At 49.6% G+C, this 23,809-nt stretch overlaps 1 protein-coding gene and 3 non-coding genes across 4 annotated transcripts in view; 1 reads left to right on the plus strand and 3 right to left on the minus strand.

Moving 5' to 3' along the window:
* Positions 1-652: 652 nt before the first annotated feature.
* Positions 653-725, plus strand: TRNAV-CAC (transfer RNA valine (anticodon CAC)). Its single transcript has one exon. It is a non-coding gene; the product is annotated as a tRNA-Val (tRNA).
* A 7,222-nt stretch (positions 726-7,947) lies between these two features.
* LOC149340841 (uncharacterized) overlaps positions 7,948-23,809 on the minus strand; it is a 71,805-nt gene continuing 55,943 nt past the window's right edge. Inside the window, exons 8-10 of the mRNA XM_089549733.1 lie at positions 13,452-13,756; positions 9,502-9,641; positions 7,948-8,489 (exon numbers count right to left, since the gene is read on the minus strand). Coding sequence (XP_089405859.1) covers positions 8,328-8,489; positions 9,502-9,641; positions 13,452-13,756 — 607 coding nt within the window. The 3' untranslated portion in view covers positions 7,948-8,327. The remainder of the gene's footprint in view (positions 8,490-9,501; positions 9,642-13,451; positions 13,757-23,809) is intronic.
* Positions 8,871-8,943, minus strand: TRNAV-CAC (transfer RNA valine (anticodon CAC)). Its single transcript has one exon. It is a non-coding gene; the product is annotated as a tRNA-Val (tRNA).
* On the minus strand, positions 18,953-19,025 carry TRNAV-CAC (transfer RNA valine (anticodon CAC)). Its single transcript has one exon. It is a non-coding gene; the product is annotated as a tRNA-Val (tRNA).

Here is a 23,809-nt window from a genome sequence, read left to right on the forward strand (position 1 = left end):
TAAAGCGTGTTAGGCGGATGTGTATTCAGGCAGCCGCTAAAACGTTCTTTTTCAAACTACACACAGCGACGCTGCCTGTCAAGACATTTCTTAATGACAAGGGGATGTTTGTACCTTGGAATGTGAATTGCCGTCTGTGTAACGTGCCTGAGACAATTGATCATTGTTTTATCCTGTGCCGTGATGCCATGTTTTTTTGGGACATACTACAACGAACTCTCAAGAAGGACATTGAAATTACACCGTACACTATTAGATTTCTGCCTGTTGACAAAAACTCTGTTGTGCCTTATGATCTGTTTATGTTGATGGGACTATTCAGTCTTTGGAAAAGCCGTATGATGGACAGACATGCCGAGCCACCAAGATCGTCCAAATCTGTGTTTCGAGAACAGTGTGCTTTGGTGAGGAGTGTATATGCTGCACGCGAAGAACCTCCAAGCTGGCTGCCGTGTCTGGATGAATGTGTGTGCCTCCCTGAATTTTGATGTTTGGATAGAGATGTAGTGTTGAGGTAGGGCTATGGCGGGCTCCTATTAAGCAGCCCGGTAACTTGTGACTCGAACCAGTCTAACTGAAGTTTTCCTCCTTTCTACTGAAGTTCTTCCATGCAATAAAGAAAAAAAGTTCAGGAAGCAGGGGCACCATCCCTGTTTCCGTGGTGTAGCGGTTATCACGTGCGCCTCACACGCGCAAGGTCCCCGGTTCGATCCCGGGCGGAAACAGTTCTTTTTTTCGCACTTATATTGGCAGCGGTTTAACTCTGGTTTACCTAGTGAGACGAGTGCAACCTCTAGTTAAGCAAGGTTACATAATGTTTTGCCCAATTTAGCTTTTCATGAACCATTTGTGCAAGATGGCTTTTGGCTTATCAATGCTAGGATGGTCTTGCGGTCGGAGTAATAGTTGGTGATAGCTTCAACCTTGGCCACGCGACACAATGTCTGTTGTTGACTCGGTCTCCCTACTTGCGGGTGAAGCACTCACCCAAGTTTCACCTCTCAGCCTGGCTTCTGTCTCTAGACTGTACTTTCACTGCTTGGCTAGTCGCACTTCCCTTTCTTCGGGAGACTCCTCTTCACGTTTAGCACGCCGCTTTAGCAGCTGAGGCAGCTGCCAGCTGCCTTCATGCGTCCTTACGTCGCTCCTGGCCCTGGAGGAGCGCTTCACCTCACTGCTGCCACAAGTGACTCCGCACACTCGCGCGGGCTGCAAGACGCGGCGCAAGGACGCGAGCCCGGCGTGAGCGCAGTTGAGCAGGCGGGAGAAAATGGCAGCGTGGACAGACCGCTACGCGGGCGACTACACGCAATTTTTTAACCGTGCTTGTGAATACGCATTCGATGAAGTGTACCTGTATCCTCGAACAGCTAGGTTGCTTCGCGACGCGGTGAATCCAGTGGAAGTGCACTCAGAGGAAGAATTTGCGTTCAGATTCCGCAGCGGTGCGGCTCTGTCACACTTGGCAATTCGGCGGCGAGAGCGAGCGAAATCCGCCTCCGCCGAAATGTTGCCTCGTTCACACCTCCCGGCCACCATGTCGCCGCTCGTGGCGTGAGAGATATGGCTAGCAAATAGCATAAATCGACGCTGTCAATGTATCAAAAGCGTGTGCACGCTTACGTACGCTAAACGCAGGTATTTTGCGGGGCGTTACAACGTTTCTCAAATTTCCACTTTTAATTCAGCTTACGCAAACAGCGACGCAATGACATGACGATTGACGTTTATGTGGCTATTCCCTTTGCATCTGGTGGACGAGTTTTCCGCCTGATGATGATGATGATGATGGTGTAGCCTTCCCTTTGTAACGGGCGGGCGCCTACCAAAGGTGCCCTGGCTGGATAGATACACAGATACATAGATAGCTCAGCCTAGTGGCGCCATCTGGTTGTTAGGACGGAAACCATTTCTGTCAACAAACCGATGGTCTTAAGCCTAAAAGCGGCTGAATCGCGAATCTAAATAAAAAAATAAGGCAAATTTATCACTCATACTTTCCTTAGAGGCGAGGTGAGAGGAAGCGAAAGGCCGATGGCCCATTTATGGCCAGCGAGCGCATTGAAAAACGCAGTAACGACGACGAATTCAGTTCGAATCGAGGGGCCCAGCTTCGAAGGGCGCAGCCATGTTTGTTGTCGCCGCGGGAATGCAACTTCCTACTCGGCGTCCTATTGGCCGATGTGAAGGAACCCTCAAACCCAGACACGCGGCATGCGTTCCTTACTTGAGGAGAGGCGAGGAAAGCTTTCAGAGTAAGCTGGCTTTCTCCATCGAACATTCGCGGAAAGGCGGCCTCACGTACGGTTAGGAAGACTTCTAAGGAAAGGAAGCTTTCAGAGTTTGGGCCTTAATAGGGCTCGCCATTTCTAAGGTAACTCAGATTTGAACTCTTTGTGTTCACAGATGGCAGCACTTACACACTGTTGGGGCCGGCGCGGTGCAATTCCAGTTTCTTGGTGCAGGTGCAGCGCGTCAGCAGCGTCACCAATCTTCAATCGAGCGCGTGCACGTACAGGCCTTGTCGTCTGCTATCCGGTTCTCGTCCGTCGTGCTGTGTTGTGTTGCTGAGCGTCGCGTCTGTTTTTCGTGCCTCGTAGAGTCATGGACTACGACATCGCCGAATCCACTTTTATGGAATTTTCTGAGTCGTCAGACAGCGAAGATGAGGAAGCCGACGTGGTGCTTTCTTTTGCAGCAACACAGTTCGGACAGACCGCAACAGAATCCCCAACTACTACGAAAGCGTAGTAGCTAGGTATTTCAGCTTCGAATTCAAGAGGCTGTTCAGGCTGTCGCGAGAAACGGGAAAAACTTCCTTTAGTTGGCCATTGATGTTAACAAACAAAACGTCGGCTGCGCTCGTCGTCTGCTTACGCCGTCAAACACGTGCACCACTATCCTGCACCTCCGTCTCTGAGGGTGCCGCGGTTCTTTGCCCCGAAGCGGCACCACGACTGCACCAAAATCAATCGCGGACGGTGGTGCAGGGGGCGCTGTGAATCGAGCGCTTTGGTGCAGCGCACCGTGAACCGGTTCCGGCGGTGCAGAGAACCACGGCTGAATCGAATGCAGCTAGTATTGTAGCAGTTCTTAGGCGTGCCGACACGAGATTTGTGCGGGGACGTCTTGAAACGCGGTCAACGCTAACGAAACCTTTCCCGTATTAAATAAGTGCTGACAACTTCGCGACAGGCATGTCCACAGACTGGCCCTGCACACCTCCTCTGGCTAGAGCGGGGCCAGACGAAGCTGAACTATTCCCTAAATTAATCCTAAGAGGCTGGAGGGATTTATAGAGGCTACCTATAGGAATCAGGCGGACTGCTAGGAGGCATCACCAATTTCTCGTAGCGTCTGCAGCAGGAGAGTGGTTATGAGGGCAGAAACTGCGAAGTAGCTTCGCCCTTCTCCGGGCACGAGCTGGCGTTCGTAAACCTTGTCTGCTTGATTTGTTGTCCACGCGGAGGTCATGATTGTTTTATGACAGTTTTGTGCGCAGCGCTGCAGAGTAGCAGCATTTGAGCCCGGTTTTGCATAACAGAGAACAAAATAAAAAAATGAAAAATGAAAGTAAAAAATTACCGACGATTACGTTACTTCCTAATGCGAAATTTGAGCGCAGCAAAAAGGTGTTTCACCTTTTCGATAGATTGAGGCAAAGAAATCGAGCAACACATGTATGCGCTATCACAGAGTTTTTTCTTATTTTTCACACGTATTCCTTTAACAAAGATTCCACTAACAGTTCTTGACAGTCATGAATGAAGCTTTGTGGTCGGAGAAATAGACTGATATATGTTCGACTTGGTACGCCAATGCTTGATTCTCAAAGACGAGATCTATACAAGTGCCTCGCGAGGTTGTCACAGCCGTGGGACGCGTTACGAGCGAGAGGAACGGGATGTTCTCCCGCATAAGTGTTAGGAAATTGCTGTTTGTCTTTATGTCAACATTAAAGTCCCCCACTACTAACATCGATGTGGATCGATGGACGGTTAATGCGAGTTGCAGGAAGTGCACGACGTCTTTCGTGAGTGCGGTAGGGGCGAAGTAGGCAGCTACTACCAGCAAGCCGTTGGGCAACTTTGCGGCGCACAGTTCGCCAACTTCATGTGACGTGCCAAACATTTCGACTGGTATTGCAGAGAGACCTGTGCGCAAGTAGATAGCGACTCCCGCCGCTCTGTTGTGGTCTCTGCGAGCACCACAGCAGTATAGGAAATCTATGATTTCGAGAGGCTCTTCGGGATCCATCCAGGTTTCAGCAAAGCAAAGTACAGAGGAATGGCGCAGAATGTGATCGTGGTGTACGTCCTTGGCATGTGCGGCAAGTGAGCGTACGTTAAGAATGTGGTTGTGAATGATGAATCAAGTGCTGCCAGCGAATGACGCGTCCATTGGCTGTCTGTGTGTGTTACTGATGTGTGGTTAACATGTTAAGCTTCGCCTGTAAGAGTGGAACGCGACAGCGTCTTGCAACGCTGCCAGGGAGTCCACAGAACGCCATCGCCAATTCGGCTGTACGCCTTGCTGGACGGTAAATTTATTTTTTGAGGAAAGGAAATGTATCTCTCTCGCATATCTGGATGGACACCTGCACCTCGCCGTAAGGGGAAGGGGGAAGATGGGAGTGAACGAAGACGCCGTATTAGCTAGACGCGCCTTTGTTCATTCCAAACCATTCAGCTGGCATTACGGAGTGGCTAGCGTGCTCGTATCGCACTCCGGAGACCCTGGTTCGATTCCCCAACTCGACGAATTTCGTTCTCGGTTTTATAGATTTATGCGGTCTAACTAGAAAGGTTAATTAGGCTATTTCATATTTACATTATTGCATTTCTATCCATCGTGTTCTGTCATTAACCTGTTAATTCTTGGAACTGTCTAGGATGTTCGACACAACGTATATGAAACGAGCAACGTTTTACTGAGTGGGGAAGTGCGTGGTGGTGGTGGGAACGCGGCTTCGTACTTATCTGTTTTTTTTTCAGCAGCGTCTCCTTCCGCGGACGCTGTTGTCGCTGCGGCGCGCGTCTTTCTTTTCTTTTCTTCTGACCTCTTCATTCTCCTCTATATTAATTAGACTAATTCATTAATTAAGCAATTAACTAAACTCAGTCCAACTTAGTTGCAGCATCGCTATACGACCCCTTTGATTGCTTGCATGGTTACTAGCCAAAGTACAATTGGCCCCATTTGAAATTCGCGCACTGTGACGTCACGAGCATTTCGACCAATTGAAAAGCATGACATTGGGGGCGGAGCTGGTTACGAGGCCGACGCCGACGCCGACGCCGACGCCGACGCGAAACCCAGGAACGGACGCCAAAGAGCTGCGCTCTAAAAAATGAAAAGAAGGCGCTTTGGCTTACGGGGGTTTAGCGTCCCAAAGCGACTCAGGCTATTAGGGACGCCGTGCGGTTCCGCGAAATCCTAATTTATTATTGCGACAGCCACCGTCTCTACCCGGCACCTGCCAAGGGGCTGAGTAAGGCGGAGGAGCGAACTCTGCGGCGCCTGCAGACAGGAACCCTTCTCTGTCCTGCAATAGCAAAACACTTCGATCCGAACACAGATGGGCGCTGCCCGCACTGTGGAGAGATCTGCGATATCTTTCACATGGTGTGGGCATGTACTCAGAATCCTCACCTTCCCCCCTCCCCCACCCCCACCCGAGAGGCATGGGAGACTGCCCTCCTCAACTGCTCCACACTGGAGTCCCAAAGGGCTCTGGTCAAGCGGGCGCGAGACGGGGCCTCGTCATGCGGTGTCCCGGACTAAGGATACCGACCATGCAGCAGGGTTATTTATTTTTTTTTAACCCTCAAGCTCTCTTGATTAAAGTTTTTCACCACCACCACCACCGTAGTAAAGGGCTCCGGAAATTTCGACCACCTGGGCTTCTTTAACGTGCGCTGGCATCGCACAGTACACGGTCCTCTAGAATTTCGCCTTCATCGAAATTATACCGTCGCAGCCAGGATCGAACCCATGAGGAAAGGGAGGATATGACATGTGTTACACAACTGCGATGCTGAAAAAGTCAATATTAAAAAAAAAAAATACTGCACAAGTACTTCCTTTCATATTTTGTTCATTGTTCACATTTTCACATCAAAATAAGTCAAATTATGATAAAAAGGCGGGGAATGCTTTGAAAATGCACTAAAAGCGCATTCCTACAATGCATAGTGGCTGAAAATGATTGGAAATGTGGGATGTTTACTACGTCAAGGTGTCACTTCAAGTCAGTCACTGTAAGCGAACAGAAAAAAAAATGGCTGAGGTTCGACCCGGCTGATCCTAGTAGACGAGCGAAAGCAAACTGGCGGTATTTATAGCGGAGAATTGTGTGACGACTTTGCTACGGTATCGCATGACGTCGCATCAGGGGCTGCGAATCTCAGCTTTAAAAGAAGGTCACAGTCAAAGGTCTAGGTGAAGTAACCACTGGTCATCGGTCACGTGGTTGCCCGTATATCATATAGGCATATCATGGCTATGCGCAGCAATACACGTAGTCGTACATTGTTAGTCTTGAGGGTGTTTTCTTGGTTTGACCTTGGTCGAGCTTCAAGGTCAATGGCGCAAAGCCAGGCGAAACTCTGAGTTGTACCTCGAGCAGTAAAGCTTCCGCTCTAAAAATGAAATGGAATCGGAAAGTAGTAGTTTACTATACCGGCCATGCTGTGCTGACTGCGGAGGAAGAGAATGTCAAAAATGGGCAGCTGCTAACAAAAGTCAAATTTCTAGGTTGATGTAATTTTAATAAGCCCCGTAGAGTCAAAACGCGTCATCGGTAATAAAATTCGCCCATTGGCTGGAGGGAAGTGACATCACAAGTCCTGAGCATTCTTATTGGCTGGAACAAAATGACTTTACCAGACGGAGCATTCCCATTGGCTGGAGGAAAGCGACGTTACTTCCGGTAAGGTAGCAACAGCTTCTAATCATTTCTGACACAATGAAATTAGGTGCCCCTGTAAACTTTCTCGCATCACTTTCTTCCTCGCATCGATTTTTAATTACTGTTTTCATGATATACTCCTTCAAAGGTGTCCTAGTATAAGTACCCAGAATTTTTTTGCACGACCACCTTATCATGGCCTAAACATATTCACTTCATTTGTATTAAAACCCTAAAAAAAGTTAGGACACTTCAGGCGGCGTTAAGTCAGGTTCCGAAGGAAACCAGGTTACCAATGAATAAGTCGAATTCTTGACTATGGTTGTTTTGTACGGAACCCTTACAAGCTAACAGACAATAAGAAATCGGAGACGATCAAAAGGATATCAATTCGCTTCATATGCAATAAATATCGCCGTGATTTTTCACCCTCTTCTGCCCTCGAATCATGACTAATAACTGCCCTCAAGAATTTTTGCATTGTGTAGTTCATTTGCACTATCGGCTTTCATGGGACAGGTAGTACGCCAAGAGTGCTAAATTAACGTCAACAAGAACTCATCACAGTCTTAATCTCTCACCTTACTTTGCTCGCACTAATGTTTTAAATATAGTTTCTTTCCGCGTACCATTGAGCATTTGAATACATTCTCTGGTCCAATGCGTTCCCTCCCAATAGATAGATTTATGCAACTAATTTATAATCACTTCATTTTTTGCTTACTGTTCCTCATGAACTCAATTTGTACAGTGTTCCCTACGTTTTCAACTTTGGCGTTTTAACTTTTGCTGTCGTGCCTTCTAGGTTTGTTTTGTGGCTATACGTTTTGTATACGTGCACTCCTGCGGTAGCCTCTGGAGGGGCTGCAGTATGTACAAGTAAATAAATAAATAAAGTGTTGTGTTTTGTATGTGGTACGCGGCATGATCTCTGAAACCCGATACAAAGCGCGCGACGCAGAGTTTTGTGAGCTCTTTTAATGCTCTTCGCACTCGCCGATTTTTTTATTTTGTTTCCAATTGCAGGCACTGAATACCAAGAAACCTGGTCACTTGTAAACCCCATGCACGTGCAAACGGCGCAGTACCGGCTGAGGGTAGTCAGCCCATGTCTGGGGTTTTCGTCACGCACTTCACTGTATTTTTTTTTTTAATCCATGGCGTGCCGTATCTATGCTCCTTTGCTGCCACTTCCAGCACGGCTGAAAAGGCCGAAACCATCACACCGCCTGCGACGTGCGCATCTCGGAGCAGATTCTCAGCCCGCTCCAAATGTGCGATGGCGTTCGTCGTGTTCGCGCTGTGCGAAACGCGGCCAACGCTACTCCACTTCTCTGGGACGCTCCGCACGTCAGCGAGAACACGTGTGCTCTCGACGGAGAAGGTGAAACCGGTCTCCCGGGCTTGGCTTGAGCGGTCAGGGTCGGCTGTTGCGTCGTATCCAGTCCAGGTACTCGCTGACCCTCGTGTAGACGCCCGGGAAGCCGGCAGCGGCGCATCGACTTCCGAAAGAGACCACGCCCACCACGAGCCAATGCCGGTCCCGGTCGCGCACCATCAACGGACTGCCGGAGTCGCCCTGCGTGAATAGGGTGTGGCATTGGTCAGAAAAATGAAGAACAAAGAGAGCATGCTACTTTATTTCAAGTCCAATCGTCTGTCTTAGCATAAACGAAGATATAAAGTGCGGCCGTGGTAACTCGTTCCGCTGGTCACTACCCGCAAGCATCTTCCATAATTCCTAACTGTGAACAGGGGCGTCGACTAGGTAACGCTGCTTGCTGTCTTTCCATTCATCCTTCTTTCTCTCTGGTCTCTTGAGCCCGAATAATGATAGCTCAGGGGTTCGTCCTCAGCTCGCGTCTTTGCTGGAGCACTAAGAGCTGGTGTTGCCCTTGTTTTTGCTGGTAGTGCACCCGTAACGTGCAGAATGTGCAAGGTAAAAAAAAAAAAAATTTAGTGTTTCCGCCCGGGATCGAACCGGGGACCTTGCGCGTGTGAGGCGCACGTGATAACCGCTACACCACGGAAACCTTTTTTTTTCTTTCATGGTATTTATTTACATGGTTTTGTATACAAAGCATATATATATATGCACACCACGGAAACCGGGATGACCAGGTGCTCTATTTACAGAATGCCGACCTCGTGGTTAATAGTTTCGCAGTGTATTACTTGGAACTGATGTAGAGCTCATTATGTAGTACACGAAACCAAAATTGTTACTTCTTTAACTTATCTATTTGGTTGCTTTGTTCTGGCCTACAAATTGCGCATGCTACTCTACAAAAGAAGTAATACTTTTTTTTTACACTTATGTTTAGGGGCTGTGTTGATTTTGTCTGTACCAATACATAGCGTAGATTCAACAGCTTCTGACTGATAAAATAATAAAAAAGAATGGAACGTGACTTTAGTTCCCCTCGCGCAATGGCAGAACATAAGCGTGCACAAAGAATCACCACGAAAATGAATCAAGGTCTGCAAAGTGACTGATCCGGTACTCCTTATGCAGTGCGCAGTTGACAATAAAAAGAAAGCAAGAAGCCCTGAATAAAACGCTTGTTGCGCTGTCAGCGTACGCGACGTACCTGACATGCGTCCTTGCCCCCCTCGATGTACCCGGCGCAGAGGAACCCACGCGTGATGGGCTGCACATATCTCCGGTCGCAGTCTTCGTTGCGCCAGATGGGGAACGACACCTGCTGCAGGGTGCCGCTGTTGGAGCCGCCTGCGATGGAGACCCGCAGCGGCTTAGGCTTCTCGCATAGCTTTCTTTTTTTTCCCCTTCCTCTTTGTATAGTAGGAGCTCTTCGTAGCGCACGTGTACAAAGCGCCAAACATTTTCACGTGACACTGTACATATATACGTTGTATCATGATCTCTACTCCACTTTTAGCAGCGCTGGTAGTGTCTTCCTTCTTGTTCTTTATATTGTGTGTACTAATTACGCGCTGCTTTTGTCATCATGAATCTACACCAACTTGCCCAAAGGTCTGCTGCACTCCACTTTTAGGGCAGAGGAAGGAGAGGGAAAGTGAGAGAGCGAAGAGGGAGAGGGAGGCGATGGGTGTTGGGCGCGGCTGTGGCACTGTACTACAGATTTAACAAGTAAGCTGTCGATACTGCGCGGAAGGGGAATGGCGCACAAAGCGCTGTGTGTTGTTGTACATGAGCTCGAGCATTGGAGCGGAGCATAGTAGCTTAGGCCAGAATAATATAAAATTCTTTGCTCTGACATCACAGCTAAGGCTCGAACATTCGCTTTACACACTCGTAACCATCCTTTATTTTTTTTTTGGAGGGGGGGGGGGGGGGGTGACAACAGGGATATTAAGGAATGTGACGTGATTATAAACTCAAATGTTAATAGATTCTATGTCATGTGTCGATGGTCTGAGTGATCAAAAAATGCTGTTATTCAACCTATCCATTCAAGCACCTGTTCGTCAATCATCCATTAAACACATACGCGACTTTAACAGTGCTGATTTCACCCGCATCAACGAAGAGTTGGAACTGTTCTACCTTTCCTTTCGCGAATCTGCTAACAGTAGATCAGTAAACGAAAACTGGATGGCTTTCAAACACACACTTTTATCTCTAATGCATACCTATGCACCACTCGTTTCCATTCGTGGTGACGCAGGCAAACCTTGGTTTTCCAATCCTTTGAAAAAACTATCGCAAAAGAAAAAACGCCTTTTCCGCGCTGCCAAAATATCAAATTCTGCTCTTAAATGGGAAAAATATTTTACTGCTCTGAGGGATTACAATAAGCTTTTAAAAAGTTCTAAGAAAAAGTTTTATCATCTAGACCTACTGAGCATCCTCCGTACCAACCCCCCAAAGTTTTGGAACGTTCTTACTCCTCCGCGTAGTAAAAACCATAACATTTTCTTGCTTAACGAAGACGGTTCTCTGGTACCGGTAGAGCAGCGCTCCAATGTAATGAATTCATACTTCTCATCCATTTTCACTCATGAACCTGCTCAAAGCACGCCGGTCTTACCTCGCTCACACCTCAACCAGATGCCGCCCATTCATATTTCTGCAGAAGGAATCGAGAAACTTATTGACAGCCTTAAGTTCTCTACCAGCCCCGGCCCTGACAACCTCCCCGCGAAGATTCTGAAGTCCACTAAAATAATTTCTAGCCTGATCTTGCAAATCATATTCACCCAGTCGTTAACCGACAGCTCGCTTCCGGAAGACTGGAAACTAAGCAAGGTAGTGCCAGTATTCAAATCAGGAAACCGCTCAAATCCGTCCAACTATCGCCCAATTTCATTAACGTGCATTGCATGTAAGCTCATGGAACACATTATATACTCTCAAGTCGCCAGCCACCTTCACAATAACTCATTTTTCTTTTCTAAGCAGCATGGCTTCCGCCCCGGTCTTTCATGCGAGACACAACTTTTTGAATTCACTACTGACCTTCATGTGCATTTGGAATCATTATTTCAAACCGATGTCATATTTTTAGACTTTTCAAAAGCGTTCGATCGCGTCCCGCACCGACGTCTTATGTCAAAACTTTCTTGCCTCAATATTGATCCCCTCACACTGTCATGGATTAACTGTTTCCTCACTAACCGGTTTCAATATACCGTCATCGGCGGTTATCATTCAGCAACTCATGAAGTGATTTCAGGCGTGCCGCAGGGTTCTGTGCTTGGGCCCCTGCTCTTTCTCATATTTATCAATGATCTCCCATCCGGCATATCTTCGTCCATTCGTCTATTCGCTGACGACTGTGTGTTATATCGTCGCATTTCCTCTCACGACGACCAGATTATCCTACAAAATGACCTACAAAAAATAGATAATTGGTGTTCCGAATGGTTGATGGAGCTGAACATCACTAAATGCAAATTTATGCAAATTTCACGCAAGCATTCCAATATTACGTATCCTTATTCTCTTCAATCAACTATCCTTTCGCAGGTTGAATCATATAAGTACTTAGGTGTCACAATCAGCAGCAAACTGACGTGGGAAAAACACATCACTCAACTCGTTGCTGATACATCAAAAACACTGGGTTTTTTTAGAAGGTCACTTTCACTGTCTCCGCAATCAATCCGTAAACTAGCATACGATACTTTCATTCGCACTAAACTTGAGTACGCATCAGCAATTTGGTCTCCTCACCAGGCTTACTTAATTAACACCATTGAACCCATTCAGAATCGTGCGGCACGCTTCATTACTTCAGATTACGATTTTCACCACAGCATTACCGCTATCAAGTCATCCATCGCTATCAGCCCACTAGCCCTTAGACGCAAAGTTTCTCGCTTATGTTTATTGCACAAATTATATCACAATTTTCCTAACCTACGCGAGTCCCTTCTAGTCCCTCCTGTGCGCACGTCATCCCGTTTATTCAACTCCATGAGCATCCAACGTTTACACGGATCAACTAATGCCTTTAACAAATCTTTTTTGCCAGCCGCTATTCAAGACTGGAATCGGCTTCCAGAATCGGTTGTCATTGAAAGCGATCCAGAAAGGTTTAAAGAACGTCTGATGTGTTATCTTGCTGTATAAATGGTTTCATTTCCCTTTCGTGACTTTATTTCTCTTTATGCTTTTGTTGTGTGTGTGTTTTCTTGTTTGTTCTTTTTTTTTAATTCTTTTTTTCCCCACCAATGTGAGTCATGATGAATGTACTACTCCCCCCCCCCCCCCCCCCCTTATGTAATACCCCCTCCCAGGGGCCTTTAAGGGTCTAATAAATGATGAATGATGATGATGATGTTAAAGAAGTCGAATGTGTCCTTTCATTAAAAAGATTTCTCTCACTCACACACAAACGCTAAAAGACCTAATTTATTTCACTCCATGCCCTGACAGGAGCGAAGGTGTTGATCGTTATAGAAAGTTAGGGAAAGGTGTCCTGCCGAGATCTCCGCTCGCACTGTTTTCTGTGAGTACAGAAATAATAAGCCACTGCCGCTATTCTCCTCAGATCTCTCGCGTATTCACTGTTGATGCGATGTACAGCCTTTCTCGAAAGTATACAGGCCAAGGTATTTGCGCCTGGGCCACTTTGAATGGCTCGTTATGCATCGTCAGAGTTCCAAATCTCTTGAAAAGCAGAGGAACTTCCCTCTACCCTTTGAAAAGATGTCTTTTACGGATACCCCAATATCAACACCACGTGGCTTAGAAGCAAACCCCTTAAGCCTTATTTTTACGGCGAGTGCCGTTCATTTGAGCCATATCCGAGTCGTCGTATAAATGAAGCCTATTGCAGCCTACGACGGACTTCGGTTATATTACAAGTTTTCTTTTGCCAGCCTAGCTATATTTGTTCTCCTTACTTGTCTTCTTAATCGGTGCAAAGCCAATGGAAGTAAAATCAAGAGCCAAGCGAAGAGAGAAAGAAGGGGGATGAAATGAAGGGACGCTAATTATTCCCCGCAGCTGTTACCGACTGTTTCATCTGAGCCGTAACCTAGTTCAGCTAGTTTTTTACAAAGCCTGTACCGGTACGCTGGACTGCACCTTCGACCTGCGGAAGCATCTCACCGTAGGAGAGTGTGCCCCATCCTATGGTGGTGGCCATGAGCCCCGCTAGGGGGTCTCTCGCGCTCGTCTTGATGGCTTCCGCCGTCGACGGCGTGGCCTCAGGCAGGCAAATGGGCCGCACCACCTCGTTGAACTGCGCGGGCGCTGAGAGGCGCAGCAGCGCGATGTCGTTGTAGAAGCCGTGCCGGGCGAACCGCGGGTGCTGCAGCGCCGCCTCGATGCGGAAATCCACCGGACGCGCCTGGTCGCGGTCGCTGTAGATGTGGTGCTCGCCAAGGCGCACACTCAGCTGCGTGGGCCGGTACCTGCTCGCAGAGCAGTGCGATGAATGAAGGGATGAATGAAAGGAAAGGAAACGAAAGGAATGTGAAGTTCAACGCCCCGAAGCAGCGCATTAACTGAGAGACGCAGTAGTGAAGGGCTTTGGATCAATTTAGGCCATCCGAGGTTCAACGTTCACTGGCATCGCACACCACACAGGGGTTTTTGAAGCGAAAGCTTCATTACGCCATGTAAAGCCAAGTTTGCTTACCGGAGGGCTATGACCTTGAAGTGAGCCAGAGGTCAAATCAAGAAACAGCCGTGGTATAAGTATGGTGTCCAACCCCATAGCACCAACTTCAAGGTCAAAGGTCAAGGTTGTGACAGAAACGCGGCACTGAAGCCATAGGCGGTCGGCGTTCATTGCGTTCATTGGCGTCGGCATTGACAATGTTTTTTTGGACTCCGATGATTTGAAGGAAAGGAAGTGCGCGTAACTGGCTACCTGGGTCAGTGGACGCCTGAATCGCGCTTTGACGTAGGTGGGGCGTTGAGAGAGGGATGTGGGCTGCATGCGTTAGCGTGTGGAAGACACGCGGCACTGCAGGAATAGGCCGCAGCGTTCATTGGGTGAGCAAACACACGCGATCAACTATTCACTGCCACCTGCCGGTATGGCAGGATGGGTGCGCTGCCTATCCGGTGTCCGGAACGCACTCAACATTACAGACGCCAAGCTGCTTATAGTTGTCCGATACGCCATAGCTTTCGCTCACTAACCAGGTTCAGCAATAGTTGAAGCGCAGCTAATTTTTGCATTTAGCTTCCATTGGAATCCGGGCTGCAAGGCTGGGATTCGGTCTCGCGACCTTGGACTCAACACTCTAAACACTAGTGCGCCTATGTGGAAGTTAAAAGGAGTAAACTCTAGCACACTCCCTTTAATAAAAGGGAGGATGCTTACCCCCTTTTTACCCCTTTCTGTTTGGAGTGAACAACCGAACTTTACAGCCACTCAACCAACGCAGAGGACAGAAAAGGAAGGCCTGAAGCAGTTGCATTGAACATGGCCAGGTTGCTTTGTCAGTGCTATCCACATGAGCTTGGAAGAAGAGAAAGAAGTATGAGATAAATTAAAGAGCTGCTTTACCATAAATCCAAGGATGATAAAATTAAGGTTAAAAAATATCTGAGATGTGTTTCGAGAAGACAATAAAGACGCCGTGTAAGGTATCGGTAGCGTTCGCGGGGGTCATAGGAACGCGGCTGGGAGCGCTCAAAGCGAAGCGTCCCCTTCTCGGAACGCGGCCGCTCGCGAACGCGCCAGGAAGTACGGGTGTCCACCCGCCCCGCGGTACCGATTCGCGCACGTGCTGGCACGAATGTCTATTTGTGTTTGTTTTTATTTTGTGGTGGAGAGAGTGCTTTACCTTGTTGAAGCCGGAGGGCTGGCCATGCCCTTGAAGAACCAATGATGTTAACAGCACAACATGATTGGAAGCCACGAAATGTGGGCCGGGCCTTTAGGGCTTTAAAACCGGGCCCCGGAGCTGGAAGCGGGGTTCTGCGCTAAGGTTAGATGCAACGCATCTTCGGCAACGCCGAGAGGGGCCTCCCCTAGTGATTAGCCAGATCCGCCTTTTTGTTGTTTGTCTTTGTGCCGTTAATTTGTCTCAAGTGTCTTAACTTGTATCTATTGTACATATTTGTATATAAATCTCCAGTCATTGCCTTTTTCATCCCTGCGGCTCTATTCATCGAGAGACCGTCTCTGACGGGGCACCGCTGGTGCGAAGAGCTTCAGTCTTCGAGTTGAAACCAACCCGTCTCTGGCGGGGCACCGCTGGTGCAATAAAGAAGACGGAAGAACCTGTGGATCTTTACTGGCGCAGTCGACAGGATCCTGCGGCCATCGGAAGACGGCGCAGGAAGAAGACAAGGCAGGGAGAAAGGTGACGACAAGGCGACAGGTCAGCGTTCGTGAACGGACCTGCGGAGACACGGCGGCAAGGACGCAAGGACCACGGCAGTAGTCCAGCGACGCGGGACTGCGTCCGGTCAAGGAAGCAGCGCGTCGGGAACTCGACGATCACCGGCGGCGGACCAGCGGCGTGCGACAGCTCATCGCAGCGTCCGGGGAAAGTGGCGGTGGACCCCGACGCCAAGGAGCTGGCAATGCGGATCGACGCATCGAAACCGTGAGTTGCCTTGGTCGCATTGTTCACGTCCCTGTGTTCGAGCCGATAGGACATCTGAGGGGTACGGAAGGCGGTATGGAGAGCTATCCAAGCCTGCCCTCACTTGATGTGAAGTACCAGGTTGAACTGGCGAAGGCGCGGTTAGCGTACTTTCAGGCTGAACTTGCGAAAGTGAATGGAGGAAAGGCGCCGCTGTGCGAGGAGAAACCTCAGGATGTTAAGTGCGTCTTGGAGGAATTAGAAGCAAAGCGCCAGCAGCTAGCGCTGGAGCTCGCTGAGCTCAAGGAGGCTAGGAAAGCTAGTGAACTAGCCAGGGAGAACTGCTCTGAGTCCCGAGAGGCGAGGCCGCCTGTGCTGGAAGACAAAGGAATATACCTGTCAAGCACAGGTGAAGAAAACAGCCAGGCAGAAGAAAAGAGGGAGCCAGCTTTCCACGAAACTGTAATCTCTCGTGAAGAAAGTATCGTGACGGAACGCAGCGTCGCGGTATTCGAGGCGGTGAACGCGCACTCCGACGATCCAGCTGCACAAGTTATCTCAACCCCTAATGAGACCAGGGACGCGGACGCGAGTTCAGGATTGTTGGAAGTCACTCTGACAATTCCGAAAACGCAGTCCCAAGCAAGCTGTGAAAAAGAGCATTTCGTGCAGCAGGAAACGGTCGGTGAGGACAGACGTCAGATCGGCGAGCGAGTGAAAGAAGGAAGTCTGGCGTTGCCGCAACCGCACACTGTGTCGGGCATAGGGTATGAAGTGCCCCATAGCGTTGATAGTGGCAGGAGCGTTCCATCCGAGGCAAAGAACGAAGGTTGGCCTGATGGGCCGACGGGATCGAGCGCCACGCATTTGTTGAACGCACTCGACGTGTGTCCCACCAGGTCCTTGGAGGACAAGGAGATGCGTGGCGAGTTGCCACAAAACAAATTCGGGTCAAGCGACTGCGAGAGAGCTCATGCAGCCTCAGACTATGCCACGAAGCCGGCAAGCGCCGATCAGGCACGGAGCGGCGGTTTCAAAGTTTGCTCGTGCAGTAAAGGTGCAGATGGCCCCGGGCGAGGTGGAGTGGCAGGAGGCAGGTGCGTGGCTTTCACCTTGAAAGTCGGCGCGTGGAACAGTTCGTTCCGTACTGCAGTACGCCAGATCAAGTGTAGTAAAACCGGCCTCACTGGTACGGTTAGATTGAGGAGAGGATATGTCCCTTGCGCAGGGCGCGGCCCGTGCTGGCGCGCCGGAGAGAGCATACCCTTAGGGGCGTCGCATGGTCAAGGATTTGGACCTATCGAGGATCATAAAGTGTTTGATCCTGGAGGGCAGCAATTTTTGAATTCTTGCCCCGCTGTGGCACCGGCCTATTGAGCATAGTAGGGCGTTCATCGGGTATGATTAACCCTTAGTGGCTCGAACGCACACGGGGACGCTCGGTGCGACTAAGGAGGCTCACGTGGCCACTTACGGACGTCGTGCGAGTGCTACTGAACGCTCTAGTTGCGAGTGTCGGTGTGTGTGTGTCGAGCAGGACGCGGGTGTGCATGCTGGTGAATTGGGTGCAACGCATCAACTTGGACGCTGTGTTACGGCGCACGGCAGGCATGCCACTGGGTGTATTTAAGTGTGCATTTTGAGTAATGTTGTGTTGGTGCCCGTGTACAGTGTTGTTTTTGGTTTTGTTGGTGCAACTGGTCGCAGCGCGACAGCTTGGTCTTCGGTGAATGCGCTGGTTTTACAGGTGTGAAACGCGCATTTGAATGTGTACGTTTTGTTTATGTTATGTCACCCGAAGGGTAGTTTCGTGTCAGACACCGATCCCTTTTGTTTGTAATTCTAAAAGTGGCATTTGAGCCCTTTGTAGAATCTTGGGAAGGGCGTGTAAGGTATCGGTAGCGTTCGCGGGGGTCATAGGAACGCGGCTGGGAGCGCTCAAAGCGAAGCGTCCCCTTCTCGGAACGCGGCCGCTCGCGAACGCGCCAGGAAGTACGGGTGTCCACCCGCCCCGCGGTACCGATTCGCGCACGTGCTGGCACGAATGTCTATTTGTGTTTGTTTTTATTTTGTGGTGGAGAGAGTGCTTTACCTTGTTGAAGCCGGAGGGCTGGCCATGCCCTTGAAGAACCAATGATGTTAACAGCACAACATGATTGGAAGCCACGAAATGTGGGCCGGGCCTTTAGGGCTTTAAAACCGGGCCCCGGAGCTGGAAGCGGGGTTCTGCGCTAAGGTTAGATGCAACGCATCTTCGGCAACGCCGAGAGGGGCCTCCCCTAGTGATTAGCCAGATCCGCCTTTTTGTTGTTTGTCTTTGTGCCGTTAATTTGTCTCAAGTGTCTTAACTTGTATCTATTGTACATATTTGTATATAAATCTCCAGTCATTGCCTTTTTCATCCCTGCGGCTCTATTCATCGAGAGACCGTCTCTGTCGGGGCACCGCTGGTGCGAAGAGCTTCAGTCTTCGAGTTGAAACCAACCCGTCTCTGGCGGGGCACCGCTGGTGCAATAAGGAAGACGGAAGAACCTGTGGATCTTTACTCGCCGCATCGTAGTCATGTGCGTTGTGGCTTCGCGTGTTGCAGTTGGTGTAGGACTACTTGTACCCTGCTCCGGAATCTGATACGGACTCCAAATGCAGCAGAAGTTCTCCCGGCTTATGTGCCAGGACACGCATTTACCAAGAACAAGAAGCAACAATGTCGAGCTTGTATCTAGCAAACATATTGCATGCCTTGGCACTGAAGCGCCGCGCGCAAATTAATCAAAAGTTGCCGCATACCTTACATACAACTGGGCTGTAGACGTGGGGTCAATGAAGCGCCAAGAACTTTCAGGATTCGTGTTCAACATGCCTGATCAAGTGCATGTTGAGACTTGGTGTCAGCTTTTAATTGCGCAAACTCATCACTTGTTGCCGAGGGCAAGATTTTACACTGGCGAAGCCCTTTCATCTTACTGATATTGAAAGCGAAAAAAACAAACAAAATTAGCTGTTGATGCACCAATGTGCATTTAGACTGAGAAAGGGAGTTTATAAAAAAAAAAGAAAATAAAATGTTTCCGCCCGGGATCGAACCGGGGACCTTGCGCGTGTGAGGCGCACGTGATAACCGCTACACCACGGAAACCAGATGTTCGGCTCAGGTGTGTTAGGCATCTTGTTTTTCACGCCGTAATCGTAACAGTGCGTTTACATTGCACTTTTTTCCCATCTAGTTGTGATACATAGATTATGCACTAAAGAAAAAAAAATAGATTATGCACTAACGTTACACACTATATTCATTACACGTTATGCATTATATTCATTAGTATAATATATGTACTAGATACTGTTCTAACCTCAGTATGCCAGATTTTTTTTTTACCTTCTGCATTCCCTTTCATTTTGCCATTTATTTTTACATCTACTCCTTATGTACTCAAACTACCACAGGTCCATTGAGATATTAAAGCAAAATTAGGTGAATAAACAAAACTGTAGGGATGCTTAAATCACCTTAAGAATGGAATGCGATATAATTAGATTTCACATCTGTCGTAGCTTCTGTTGCAACTGCGTGTGTTTGCGTTAATTTCTTTGCCATTGTCAAACCACCAACAGCCATATTCGGACTGATAGCTGCAGTGGCAGGTATCGACTATGCTGTGACGATGTCGAAAATTGCTTATATCATATTTTTTTCTGATTTTTCATTTTGGTTCTCTGTCTAGATTGCTGCCTAGAAACTATAGGTTCCTCACAACCTGATGCTCAAGTTGTGATGACGTCGCAAGGACTCGCGACCTAATTCGAGCAGCCATTGATTTAATTGCGACCTGCCATGGAGAGCAGGTTTGAAGACGTCACAGGGTCACGTGACCTCTTTCGACCAATCAGCGAATTTCTTTTCGGACATCAGTCCGGTTTTGTGTCAAAAATTCAATGCTATCGCATTAAAAATTCAGTAAATGTCGTGTCCGGTCGCTGTGTTGAATGCAGCGAAAGACGCACACGGTACTTTAAGACTTCGTTTATTTAAAGCCGATGAGGGTGCGACCAGCGTCGACCGAGGCAGGAGCCGAACTGGCCGCCCGAAGAAAGGAGGGAGCGGAGAAGCGTCCACGGGAGGGAGTGGCTTCCCAAAACAGGAGGAGGATGCGGGGGCGCACCATGGGGGGGCATCTGGCGACAGCGTGCGACGAGGGGCAAGTGGTCGTTAGGAGGAGGATGCGAGTGGTCGTTAGGAGGAGGATGCGAGTGGTCGTTAGGAGGAGTGCGGGGGCGCACACACACAAAAGCAATAAGGGGACACAACACTTCCTTTCCCCCTTAGAAAGTTGCCTGGTATCGTGCAGGGGGTCGGCGCTCACGCGTGGAGGCGCGCTGGCTTTGTGCGCTCGGGGGAGAAACACTTGTAGGCTGGCTGTTCGCTGTGTCTCCTAGGTCTGTCCTGGGCGAAGTCTCTTCTTCCGGGAAGAGGTGCCAGGCTATGTGGGAAGATGGTGCACGTGTTCTCTCCGCTGGCGGACAGCTCTCAGACGGCGTCGTAAATCTACGCAGCTGGTTGAGATGTCGGCGTGCTACTGTGCCATGTATGTTGACGAGCCAAGAGCGCAGGCCTATGCGTCTGACAATTGTAGCTTCCTCCCAGCGTGGCTTTTTCAGAAACTGTCGGGCGAGGACGCGCTGCCCCTCATTAAGCGTGCCGCAGCGCGGAATTGCTTTTTCTTCCCGGAACGTCTCTGCCTTTGGCTCGGGGAGGATGGCTGTGAGCTGGGTTCGCATTTCACGCTCGAACATCATTTTCGAGGGGGTCTCGCCTGTTGTGCTCTGAACCGTCGTGTGCTGCTTGAAGAGAAAGCGCGCAAGGCGGCGCTGCAGCGAGCCTGTCTGATCTCTTTCAAGGGCGCGTTTTAGCTCGGCTACGTAGCGCTCGGCTTGTCCGTTTGTCGCTGGGTGGTAGGGGGCCGATGTAACTGATGAGATCCCGTTGTCGCGATAAAACTTGAGGATCTCCGCAGACACAAACGGTGTTCCGTTGTCCGACACTACCTTGCGCGGCAGGCCGAACGTTGCAAATAGTGATCGGAGGTTGTCAATGACTGCTGCCGAAGTCGTCTGTCCCATTTGCCTTATCTCAAGCCACTTTGTGTAGGCATCTACGACCACAAGGAAAGTGCAGCCCTCAATTGGTCCTGCAAAATCAATGTGCAGTGTGTGCCATGGTGTGTCTGGCTTTTCCCATTCTGGGACAGGAGCTTTCGGCGGGGCGCTCCGGCTGCTCTGGCAAGGCTTGCATTCTCGCACCACTGTTTCGATGTCGTTGTCAATGCCAGGCCACCACATGTAGCTTCTGGCACACTTTTTCATTGCAACGATGCCCCGATGTCCGGCGTGGATGAGAGACATAGCTTGTGCGCGTAGTTCTCTCGGCATCACAACTCGGGACCCAAATATGATGCAGCCGCGATGGGTGCTCAACTCTGTAGCTCGCCTGCGGTAAGCGTCGAAGTTGTCCCCTTTGAGTTTATGCACGTTGCCTTGTTGAACAGCTGTGTAAACTAGCCGGAGAGCTGCGCACTTCTGCGTAGATGCTGCAACTGTGCCTGCTGTAAGCGGAGGTTCTGGCAGTGCTTCGAACATCAGAACGTCTCCTGGTAGAAATGGTTCGTCAACAGTTGCGTCTAGTGGCAGACGGCTTAGCGCATCGGCGTTTTGATGTTTACTCCCATTGCGGTAGACCAGAGCGTAGTCGTACGCTGAGAGTTTGATGCACCAACGTGTCATTCGCGGAGACAAAGTTGGTGGCATAGGCCTTTGTGGTCCCAGAATGCCCAATAGCGGTCGGTGATCGGTTATAAAGGTCACTTTCCGGCCGGCAATGTACTGGTGAAAATGTGTCGCCGCGTAGACGATGGCTAGCCCTTCTTTGTCAAGTTGCGCGTAGTTGCGTTCTGCTTGCGACAACGTACGTGAGGCGAAGGCGATGGGAGCTTCCCTTCCTTGCTCGTCAGTTTGCGATAGAACCGCGCCGACTCCGTACGGTGATGCGTCGCAAGCCAAAAGCAGAGGCTTCCTTTCGTCGTAGTGGCGGAGGACTGTACATCTTCGAATCAGGTCTTTCAGGGCATCGAATGACTGCTGATGGCGTGGCGACCATGTCCATGTCACATCTTTCCGAAGGAGTTGGTATAAGTCGTTGGCCACGGTAGCTCTTTGTTCCAAGAACCGGTCGTAGAACGTCAAGAGTCCGAGAAAAGCCTGTAGCTCCTGCTTGTTTGTTGGAGCTCGTGCTTCTGTGATCGCTCGCACTTTGTCCTCGGTAGGGTGAATGCCTTCCGCATCAATTCGGTGTCCCAGAAATTGCACCTCTGGCACCGCAAAACAGCACTTCGATTTGCTTATGCACAAATTAGCGTTTGCTAGCCTTTCGAGAACGAGCTCTAGGCGCACTGCATGCTCTTCAGTGGAAGTGCCACTGATGATGACATCGTCAAGGTAGACACAAACTCCTGGGATGCCCTGAAGCACTGTCTCCATGAATTTTTGAAATATGGCCGGGGCTGCAGCTACGCCAAAAGGCAGTCGCTTGACTTTGTACAAGCCTTTCAGTGTGTTAATTGCCAATAATTCAGCAGTTGACTCGCTCACCTTCAGCTGCTGATACGCCTGGGTGAGGTCCAATGTGCTGAAGACTCTTGCGCCACGTAGTACACTGAATACTTCTTCAGGTGTCGGTAGCGGGTAAGAGGACGCTTTAGTCGCAAGATTGACGGTGCTCCGGTAGTCTCCGCAGAGGCGTATGGTTCCGTTCTTCTTGCGAACTACGACAAGTGGTGTGGCCCATTCTGAATGCTGCGTCGGCTCGATGACACCTTGCTGCTCCAGTTTGTCCAACTCTTTTTCAACTGAATCTCGGAGCGCAAACGGCACCGGCCTGGCCTTCAGAAATTTGGGTTGCGCGTTGTCCAACAACTCCAGTGTGACCGGGGGCCCTTCGTTTCCTGGAATCTCTTCCGAGAATACTCTTTCGTATTTCCCTTGCAGTTGCTCAACCATGTTCTGGCTCGGCGTCTGGTGTATGCCGCATATCATCACGCCTAGTGGAGAAAACCAATTTCTCCCTAGAAGGCTTGATCCTGTGCCCTTCACAACAAGCAGAGGTAGCGTATGGGTCTGGCCGTTGTAGTTAACCTGCACGTTGGCAGAGCCCAATAGTGGCAGATTCTGTCCTGACCACGTTCGCAGGTGCGTGTCGTCTTGTTGCAGGGCGGGTGCGTCAGATGGCCATGAAGTTCGGAACGTGTCCTCACTGATCAGAGTACAGGCTGCGCCGGAGTCCACCTCGAACTTAATCAGCTGGTGATGTACGCTTACTTCTGTAAAAATCTTCGGTCGCGTGCCGAGATTCATGGTGTTCAGGTCGTACAACACAGATGGTGTTGCTGATGTTGTTCCATGGAGATCAGATAGCGGCGTATTCTCTGAGGCGTTGACGCTGTGATTAGGCTGGGAAGGTGACTTTATCTTGGCAAGTCTCCGTTTCGTAATGCATGCTCTTTCGATATGCCCTCGCTTGTGGCAAAAATTACACGTGGCTGACTGGAATCGACATCCCTGGGGGTTGTGTTGGTCGTCACACCGCCAGCAGCGTTGTGCCTTTTTGACCGATTTTACAACAACAGAAGGCTTGCGCACCTGGTTGCTTGTCTGGTGTACCGGCTCGGTGTTCCGGCGAATCCCTCTCTGCTGGTGACCGGCGCTCTCCGCTCGAACGGCGATGTCGTAAGCTTTGCTGAATGTGAGGTCCTTCTCAGCGAACAGGCGCTGCTGCAGTGACTCGTCACTCAGTCCGCACACAAATCTGTCGCGTAACATCACGTCCAAGGGAAGCATGGTGGTGTTAGCAGAAGAAGCTGCGTCTCCCTC

Source organism: Amblyomma mixtum, chromosome 6 (assembly GCF_055824585.1).
Source record: "Amblyomma mixtum isolate Tamu chromosome 6, ASM5582458v1, whole genome shotgun sequence".
Taxonomy (NCBI): domain Eukaryota; kingdom Metazoa; phylum Arthropoda; class Arachnida; order Ixodida; family Ixodidae; genus Amblyomma; species Amblyomma mixtum.